The sequence below is a fragment of the Eptatretus burgeri genome, chromosome 4 (genome assembly GCF_056783735.1).
Source record: "Eptatretus burgeri isolate ZD-2024b chromosome 4, Ebu_testis_v1, whole genome shotgun sequence".
NCBI lineage: Eukaryota > Metazoa > Chordata > Myxini > Myxiniformes > Myxinidae > Eptatretus > Eptatretus burgeri.
This window is the reverse complement of record NC_140964.1, coordinates 32,000,943-32,010,942: the sequence shown is the minus strand read 5'-3', so window position 1 is coordinate 32,010,942 and position 10,000 is coordinate 32,000,943. Positions and strand designations below refer to the sequence as shown.

At 46.1% G+C, this 10,000-nt stretch overlaps 2 protein-coding genes across 6 annotated transcripts in view; both read right to left on the bottom strand.

The window, feature by feature from the left end:
- PRPF31 (pre-mRNA processing factor 31) overlaps nucleotides 1-5,643 on the bottom strand; it is a 61,422-nt gene extending 55,779 nt beyond the window's left edge. For 2 of the 3 annotated variants that reach the window (XR_015057242.1, XM_085877315.1), the window contains exon 1: nucleotides 5,493-5,643. The gene's annotated coding sequence lies outside the window, so the exon portion shown is untranslated. Of the gene's footprint in view, nucleotides 1-5,299; nucleotides 5,429-5,492 lie in introns of those variants that run through there. The other variant, XM_085877316.1, reaches the window with a different exon arrangement.
- A 2,903-nt stretch (nucleotides 5,644-8,546) lies between these two features.
- UNG (uracil DNA glycosylase) overlaps nucleotides 8,547-10,000 on the bottom strand; it is a 23,079-nt gene continuing 21,625 nt past the window's right edge. For all 3 annotated transcript variants that reach the window (XM_085877312.1, XM_085877311.1, XM_085877313.1), the window contains exons 6-7: nucleotides 9,738-9,922; nucleotides 8,547-9,581 (exon numbers count right to left, since the gene is read on the bottom strand). In XM_085877312.1, coding sequence (XP_085733438.1) covers nucleotides 9,441-9,581; nucleotides 9,738-9,922 — 326 coding nt within the window. In that variant the 3' untranslated portion in view covers nucleotides 8,547-9,440. The remainder of the gene's footprint in view (nucleotides 9,582-9,737; nucleotides 9,923-10,000) is intronic.

Here is a 10,000-nt window from a genome sequence, read left to right as displayed (position 1 = left end):
GCTGAAGGGCGGTTCATTTTGGCAGGAAATTAATGGTTTGATCCACGGTCTCTCACTCAGACTCTGACTCTATCATTAACGTCTATTCACGTCTCCACGTACGACTCGAGACCTTATTTGTGATGGCAGCACCGGCCACTAGCAAATCTCGAGAACGTTCTTACCAGGATAAATTTCTGGACCTTGGATTTTACTATGTGGTGGATAAAAGTGGGGCACAGAGGCCTCAGTTTGTGATTTGTTTTGAAGTGCTTTCTACGGAGTCTATGAAACAAAATAAGTTGCAGAGGCATTTGACAACAAAACATGCGCCTTATCAGGATAAGGAGAGAGCATTCTTTGAGAGGAAACTTCTTGCACTCAAGAATACGCGTCTTGACAGAGAGGGTACATGCCATCAGACCAATTCTCGGGCATGTCGAGTGTCGGTCCATGTTGCAAAGACTAAAATGCCTCGTTCCATTGCGGAAGAACTCGTGCTGCCATGTGCAAAGGACATGGTATCTCTGATGGTTGGGGAGGAAGCGGCGAAGAAACTGGCAGTTATACCCCTCTCTGACAACACCATCCAACGCAGAATTGAAGATATGAGTCTGGACGTAACGGCTCAGGTCGTACAGAAGATCAAGGAATCCCCGTGACACGCCATACAGTTGGACGAGTCCACCGATATCGCATCGTACTGATAGCACAACTCATCGTCTGGGTCCGCTTCATCAAGGCTGATAACTTTGTCGATGAGCCTCTGCTCATCAAACCATTGGAGGCCACCACCAAAGGTGAGGACATTTTTGGGAAAGGAGAGCAGTTTTATCGTGACCATGATCTGGACTTCGGAAAGTTGCTCGGTTCTACAACAGACGGCACGCCAGCAATGTTAGGAGTGCGTTCTGGATTAAAGCAGGGGTTTCCTTAGAAGCCGGTTACCGGCGACCCGCAGCCGTCTACTAAGAGAAAAATGTCAAAGGTCGCCGCCTACTTCAGCGCCGAGTGTTCGATTTTTTTTTTGTCACCACGGAATCTCTACACCCCCTGTTTTGAAATCCGAGACGAAAACACATGAGTATTTCGATGAAAGCGGGCTTACTTTTACTGTTAGTATTCTCGCCAGGTCGAGCACAACACTGACCTAAAAATAACACAAGCAGCTAAAACACGCCTCCTGAAATGGAGATTTCTCTGCTTTAGCCTCGTTTTGGACTGTTGGCCTGATACCCTGATACCATACAGCAATGAACTCAAGAAAATAAACTTTGTAGGCCTCGCAGTTTCAGTGCCGAAACGATGGCATCGAAACGAAAATCCCCGTTTGACTTTGGATTTTCGAAGAAGTCCAAAGACATGGGACGTAAGCTTCTGGCCATCACTAACTGCTCTAAACTTGCACTCTCGCGAGTGTGAAGTTGTTGTTGTTTCAGGAAACACATGTTTCACCTCGTCCATTCTGAGCTTTTGTCAAGTGATGTGGCTCCAAAATACACGGTCACCCATTGTGCCTTTTTAATTTATAAAGTAATTAGCCTATAAGCTTAAAGCAGCTTTTGTACATCTTATTATTCGTGGTTATTTGCACTGAAAATCGCCGTTTATTCACTGAAGTGAAGGCCAAGTATGAGCAGCTGTGAACTGGCCAACTGAATACTGGTACCACAGGTACATGCATGTACTATAGACTTGAACTAACTATACAGTATAGCTGAATTTCAGTCAACCAGTCAGTCAGTATGTTAATGCAACTACATCCAGAATAGGCCTAACCACCTGTTTTTGTGGAGTTTTCCACCCCAACAGCATGATAATATGAGAACTATTTCATATCAGAAATCAGGCTAGAATGAACCTCCAGCTATCTAGGATCCTCCGGCTTCCAGGGCCCTAGGCGGGCCCTGGACCCCGGCCATACAGCTGCGCTCGCTTGACACGCGGTGATGGTAACCTGCTACTTTTTAATGGTAGCTTCCTACTCCAAAAAATAAGGAAACCCCTGTTAAAGGCTAAATTGCTCGAGGTGGCTCCTCAGACCTCCATGGTACACTGCATGATTCACTGAGAAGCGCTCGCCTCTCGTACTTTGCCAGAAACCTCGCAGAGCGTGCTCTCAGAAGTCGTAAAAATGGTGAATCACATCAAATCGAGCGCCCTCAACACTAGGTTATTCAGGCTATTCTGCCAGGAGATGGACGCCGACCATAAGAATTTACTATTCTACACTCAAGTCAGATGGTTATCTCAAGGAAACCGTCTTCTGCGCGTTTACGAGCTCAAAGATGAACTGAAGGAGTTCCTACGCACACAAGGGAAAACGGCATGGGTAGCGTTGCTCGAGTCGGACTCTTGGCTGTCAGAACTGTGCTTTCTCGTTGACATCTTTGAATGTCTCAATGTCCTCAACCGCTCCCTCCAAGGCAAAGACGCCAACCTCATGATTTTTCACGACAAAACGAGTGGATTTCTGGCGACTAAAATTACTGGCAGACAAAGCAGCTGTTAAGCACGTCAGCCTTTTTCCCCATCTGGTGGAGCATCTAACGACCTGCCAGTACGATGATACTGAGCTCGACAGTCTTTCTGGGGAGATAGCACGTCACCTTCGGTCGCTCCTTAAACAGTTCGAGCACTATTTCCCTGAGCTGGATGTGCAGTCCTTTTCTGTGGTTCGGGACCCTTTCACGGCTCCACTGGACCTGATTGCTGATGAAGATGATACAGCACAGGAAGAGCTTGTTCAGCTCCAGCAGGATTCAGGAGCGCAGGCTCTTGCGCAGACGAATTCGTTGTCGACATTCTGGTGCAAAATTCTGCCGTCGTACCCGACCCTGTCACGGCGTGCCATGAAGGTTCTCATGCCATATCCTTCATCATACTTTTGTAAGCAGTCGTTCTCCACCATGGTGGTGATTAAAACAAAGTACAGAAATAACCTAGAAATGGAGCATGATATGATCCTGGCATTGTCATCTACTTCTCCACGAATAGAGAAGTTGGTTTCTGAAAAACAGGCTCATCCTCCTCACTGATATATCTAAATGTCATTCGGACTAAACTTCTGAAACATTCAACTGTACTATTTGGATACTGTTGGCTATTCTCCGTTTACTCGTCTATGAAAACATGACGATGGTGAATAAAGTAAACAGTAAATGTTCTTGCGTCAAATGAAATCTTATCTTACAATATATTATGAATTGGGTTTTGAATCTTTTGGGTCGCGTGATGTGGAGAGGTTCTCAAATTGAGTCGCCACTAAAAAAAAGTTTGAAAACCACCGTCTTTGAGCCTGTCCTGTAAAATGTCTTGACGATGTGGGCCCATGAAAGGCCTGTGGGAGGGCTCGTTCTACCCGACTTCCTCGATCATCCCGATCACCGAGTGCACTTCGAACCGTGCGGGATTACGTGTCAACATGACAGGTTGGCGATTTACGTAATGGAGTGTACAATTGGGAAAGACGACGCCATCATTCCCAACATTCAGGTGGACTTCGCGGAGGAAGGACGCCGTATCTTCCTATGGCATTCAAGAACAGAATTATGGTTAACCATTTTTGAAATTGCCACAATTTTGTCTCAATGCTGAAAATCCTGTTTAAAAAAAAAACGACGATTTGAACGACAGATTTCGTGCCACCAACAGCAGGTGAAAAGTGCCTGGCGATTAGAACAGTCAGTGAGAACACGCGCACTGCGCATGCGCAAAACGCCTCATTCACGTCATGCCAAAACGCCTCATTCGCAAAACGCCCCATTCGCGGCGCGTGCGCAAAACGCCCCATTCGCGGCGCGTGCGCAAAACGCCCCATTCGCGGCACGTGCGCAAAACGCCCCATTCGCGGCGCGTGCGCAAAACGCCCCATTCGCGGCGCGTGCGCAAAACGCCCCATTCGCGGCGCGTGCGCAAAACGCCCCATTCGCGGCGCGTGCGCAAAACGCCCCATTCGCGGCGCGTGCGCAAAACGCCCCATTCGCGGCGCGTGCGCAAAACGCCCCATTCGCGGCGCGTGCGCAAAACGCCCCATTCGCGGCGCGTGCGCAAAACGCCCCATTCGCGGCGCGTGCGCAAAACGCCCCATTCGCGGCGCGTGCGCAAAACGCCCCATTCGCGGCGCGTGCGCAAACGCCCCATTCGCGGCGCGTGCGCAAAACGCCATTCGCGGCGCGTGCGCAAAACGCCCCATTCGCGGCGCGTGCGCAAAACGCCCCATTCGCGGCGCGTGCGCAAAACGCCCCATTCGCGGCGCGTGCGCAAAACGCCCCATTCGCGGCGCGTGCGCAAAACGCCCCATTCGCGGCGCGTGCGCAAAACGCCCCATTCGCGGCGCATGCACAAAACGCCCCATTCGCTGCGCATGTGCAAAATGCCTCATTCGCTGCGCATGCGCAAAACGGAGCATTCGCAAAACGCCCCATTCGCGGAGCATGCGCAAAACGCCTCATTCGCAAAACGCCCCATTCGCGGCGCATGCGCAAAACCACTCATTCACTGCGCATGCGCAAAACGCCCCATTCACTGCGCATGCGCAAAACGCCCCATTCACTGCGCATGCGCAAAACGCCCCATTCGCGGCGCATGCGCAAAACGCCTCATTCACGGCGCATGCGCAAAACGCCCCATTCGCGGCGCATGCGCAAAACGCCCCATTCACTGCGCATGCGCAAAACGCCCCATTCACTGCGCATGCGCAAAACGCCCCATTCACTGCGCATGCGCAAAACGCCCCATTCACTGCGCATGCGCAAAACGCCCCATTCGCGGCGCATGCGCAAAACGCCTCATTCACGGCGCATGCGCAAAACGCCCCATTCGCTGCGCATGTGCAAAACGCCTCATTCGCTGCGCATGCGCAAAACGGAGCATTCGCAAAACGCCCCATTCGCGGAGCATGCGCAAAACGCCTCATTCGCAAAACGCCCCATTCGCGGCGCATGCGCAAAACCACTCATTCACTGCGCATGCGCAAAACGCCCCATTCACTGCGCATGCGCAAAACGCCCCATTCACTGCGCATGCGCAAAACGCCCCATTCGCGGCGCATGCGCAAAACGCCTCATTCACGGCGCATGCGCAAAACGCCCCATTCGCGGCGCATGCGCAAAACGCCTCATTCACTGCGCATGCGCAAAACGCCCATTCATACGTCATTTCGAATGAGTCACGTCGACTCACGTGTCGATGACAAACAACAACAACCAAGGTACAGTCTGCCATTTGGCTCAAAGAGGAAAGACTCTTCATGTGGATTGCAAAGGCACAAAAACCCAACAAACAAGTGCAGGAGCCCTCAACTCCCTCCTCGACACACCTCGTTCGAGGAAAGGAAGCACAGAAATCAGTGTGAATACGCAGTACGGGGCCACAAGGTCTATTTGTAAACAGAAAGGCCTGCTCTTCCCTCGTTCGCCCTCCGCACGCAGGCACGGCTCAATGGTCCCATAACAACGGCACCACTTGTGCCAGAAAGACAAATATTATCAAATTTAAATAAAACGGTTTACCTGACGGTTGTCGTGAATGAAACCGACGCGGTTCGCCGAATCTTCTTCGATTTAAGCCTTTTCTATTTTAGTGATTGTGATGACGTCGATCAAATCAAGTTAATTTTTACAAGCAACGTATAACGGTCGAAGCGACTTTTATTTATTGCAGCAAAATATAAAGAACACTTCAGGATTATTTTTTCAGGTTGACGTCAAACTGGTACACTCCCCATAACACGACCGCCGGCTACACTGCCAATGTTTTCTTATTTATTTATAATTCAAACGGATGCAATAACTTTTCTCTCATTCAATCAATCAGTCTGCTTTAATTACTTTAAAATCAGTAATTAGTTTAAAATGTGAAAAACAAGCTCAAATGAGCTAAGATCCTCGTCCTCTTAATGATGACGTCATAAAAACGAATATGAGGTCATTGTGATGTATCAGGTTTGCGATAAATTATCTGTGCTAATGCCCGGCTTGATTCCCGCAAACAAAATTCAAACAGCTTGCCTAGTTTCGGAGATAATGGTTTCGGCGATTTCCATTAACGGCGATATTATGACGTCAACTTTTTTTCTTGGAAGAATTTCCAAAATCGGAGATGGTTACTGCCTGCGCGTGGGCTTTCTGCATATACATGGCAAGTTTCACGAAGATCCGATGAAAACTCTGGGTTGTGAAACAAAAAATAGGAATGACGTCATAAAAATTGCTATGACGTCATAGTGATGTATCATATGTGCGGTATTTCATCTCTGCTAATGCCCTGTTCGATTCCCACAAACAAAATTCAAACAGCTTGCCTAGTTTCGGAGATAATTTTTTTAGGCGATTTCCATTAGCAGAGATATTTTGACGTCATAACTTTTTTTCTCGGAGGAATTTTCAAAATCGGAGATGGTTACTGTGTGCGCAGGGTATTTTTACATATATACGCCAAGTTTCAGGAAGTTTCGATGAAAACTGTGGGCTGTGAAACAAAAAAGTCCACAAGAACAACAACGTGAGTAAGACTTCGAGATCCTCCACGATGATCTAAAAATTAATTATGCTTCACTGAAGTTGAAACTATAAACGATCAAAATAAATGAGGTTATCGCGTTTCACACTTCGCCATGGCCGAGATAAATGTAAAAGGTACATCGACAGAAGGCTGAAACCCTTTGTCTTTGTCCTGAGTCAAAAGGTGGAGCAAGAAACTTTTCTGCTGTGTTCTGAGGTTGCAATACAAAAGCTAGACTTTTTAATTTACACTTTATCACTAAAGGTTGAAGGTCAAGGTCAAGGTCATATGGTGGTCTGAAAACAATATAGCCATCATTGGATCACAGGTGCCATATACAAAATACAAAAAACCAAGGTCACTTGGTGATCACAGAGAGCTCGTTGGGTTGTACCTTCGTTTTTGTATTTTGTATATGGCACCTGTGATCCAATGATGGCTATATTGTTTCCAGACCACCATATGACGACCTTCAACCTTTAGTGATAAAGTGTAAATTATGAAAATGCGTCCCCATCTACAGTTTATGCATAAAACTCAACAACATGCAAATCGGAGGAAACTTATTCAAGTTATGATCAAAGAGGTGGTTTTTTTTTGTTAATTTGGTAGTCACAAACCAAAAAAGGAGGTAAGTATACTAATCAAGTACCAGGTGCACAGCTTCAGTGCAGGTACACGATTTTGATGCAAAAACATCTTGGAAGGCGAAAGCGCTCTTTGATATTCTGCATTGGCAAAATTGAGCGATGACAAAAAAAAAACTTTTTTTTTCATACCACCGTTTGATCTTGACCTTTAACCCAGAGGGATATGATGTAAATTAAGCATAAATGCGCCTTGCTGTAGCCTATCTTGAGAGGGCAATTTCGGCGCGATTGGAATAACCTTAGTTGAGTAATCGTGAAAAATGTTAAATTGTTTATAATTATGTCAGGACCTTAAAATTAGGTCAAGGTCAAAAAATTATGTCAACCCCACATACTTTTTTATTCCCATTACTGTTGCAAAATTTCATTCTGAAAGTCCCAGCCAGCTCTGAGATACAGCTCGGACATTGACAGAAAAAAGGGAAGGGGGGGGTGGGGAATGGTGGTTTAGTACTCTTAGTCTTAGGGGTCTCAGCAACTCTGGGGTACCATTAAAAACTGGGGCCACCCATTGCAGAAACAAACCCTACAACAGGTATAAGCCTCCAGTAGCTCCCACTATCCTACAAGAGGCTTAACTAGTTGCCCAAAAAAACAAAGGCTGAGTTCCGATCACAGTGGTCTTCAATAACCTGGTGTTGGCTGTGGTTAGGGTGGTGGCTTGGGATCCTAGGGTCCTGAGTTCAAGCCCCGTTGGCTGCTAAATAAACTCCAGGGGGTTGACTCAGCCTGTCATCCTTCTGAGGTCGGCAAAACGAGTACCAGAATAGCAGCCAACAGGTTGCACACGAAGGGAAGGGGTATCCACGGATTGATTAAATATAGTATTGGTGCGGTGCAGGCATGATGGGCCGAATGGCCTCCTCCTTCACCATAATTCCTTGCAATTTTTGATTGTGCAAGCGTGGTGGATCATCCTAAGTGATTGGGTCATATGTGTGTGGGTGGTTATCAAATCTAATTTATAAGAGAAATAAAATTAAAATTTAGGTAAGATAAGTCAATGAAATTCTAAAGTTCCTCTGTTTGTGAAGTACCAGAATCATTTCCAGATAAACATGACCTGCTGGAGAAAGCCGATGAAGTGTAATCGTCGCTCTTAAAGCGGGTATTGAGTATGAACAGGGGCAGATCCATGAAGGTAATGTTAGGGTTGGGAGGATGGGGTTGGTGAGGGGGTAAGGAGCATGGAGTGAACAAGTGGGGAAACAGGTCACCTATATGGCAATGGCATCTTAAAATTTTTATTTATTTATTTATTATCAGACTCGGCAGATGGCTCAAATTTGAGAGTAGACTAAGCTAGTTCCCACTTGCCAGTTTGGATAATGTAAGCATAAAATACAATGGATAAATTTGACAGACAAGTTCATTTGGTCCATAATATCTGTGCTTTACCAAGAATCACACAAATGCAGTTTATCAATTTATTTACCTAATTTCAAGGGGGAGGGCAGAGTTGGGGCAGGAGTGGGGAAATCTCATGAGTTGTTAAGAAAGATGAAAATAAATGAGATTTTGATGGTCATTGATGCAAAAGCAGGGAACACAATGGATTGGCACGTACGAGTTGTAGTGTACGCTTGGATCTTGGTCCCGACTATAAAATGCCAGAATGCTGAGGCCGAAGCAGGTCATGGCATCAAACAGGGTGCACCATCTACACACGATGTGCAACGCCAGTGTGACAGGAAACGAGTTCCTTTCCATATCTATGCCCAAATGTGGAGACAAGGAGGCCTCAAATCTTCCCCACAGAATTACCTGGCCTCACCCCTTGGAAATTTGGAAAGGCATAGTGGGGTACATTCAAAAAAGCAAAAAAAAAAGGAACTCTTCACTGCTTGCTCTAATCTCAATCAAAGCAATATAACTTTTAAGATACAACCAAACAACAACACTACTTTCAAACACCAGATAATTTCCTAATGTTTAACAATGAAACAAACCGATTAGATACAACTGTGTTCCAAGACATGGATAGCTGGAAATCGACAATAACAGAAAATAGTGTTTTTATTTGTTAATTATAAAGGTAAATTTTGTAGTTGGTAAGTAAGAGCATTAGAAATTAGAAAAGAGCATTAGAAAAAAATAAGAGAAATTCTCCAAAAATCCAGGGTGCATATTCCTCATCATACACACATGGAAAACATGTCAACCTTGCAATGCTGTCAAACATCACCGCAGTGTCAACTTGAACTGAATTTCAAATATTGAACAGTATCGATGAAATCAGAAGGAAGGGGGATAATTCTTTTGTCACGTTAACACAAGAGAAAAGCTTCAGGAAAACATAAAAAGTCCTTAAAGAGCTGCCCAGTCAATGGGCTTTTGTCCAGATTTTTCCAACAGGGCATTTGCTTTGGAGAAGTGTCGGCAGCCAAAGAATCCCCGGTTTGCAGAAAGCGGAGATGGATGTGGAGCTCGAAGGATATGATGCTCGGACTGGAAAGAAAGGAAGAGAAAATAAAATGGTCAGCGAAGCATCTTATTTTGCATCCTCTTCCATTTGTAACATCTTTTTCCAACATTACTTTTCAGCCGGTAACATCAGCAAGCAAAATGAACTGAAAAAAGAATGGAACCATTGGTCATGAATACCGATTTAATATCAGCTGCACGCTTTTGAGCATGTGCTCCCCATAATAGGAAGATCAGTGGCGTTTGGCGTTTAGAGTTAGCAAGGGCGGACAGGCAGGCACCAGTCATGCGTTCCCAACCATGCTCGCAATGTGAGTTGGGCTTCCCGGTCCGCACAGTGAGCACTGAATTCAGCAGCAACACGCCTGAAGATCGCCACACACACACACACACACACACACACACACACACACACACACACACACACACACACACACACACAC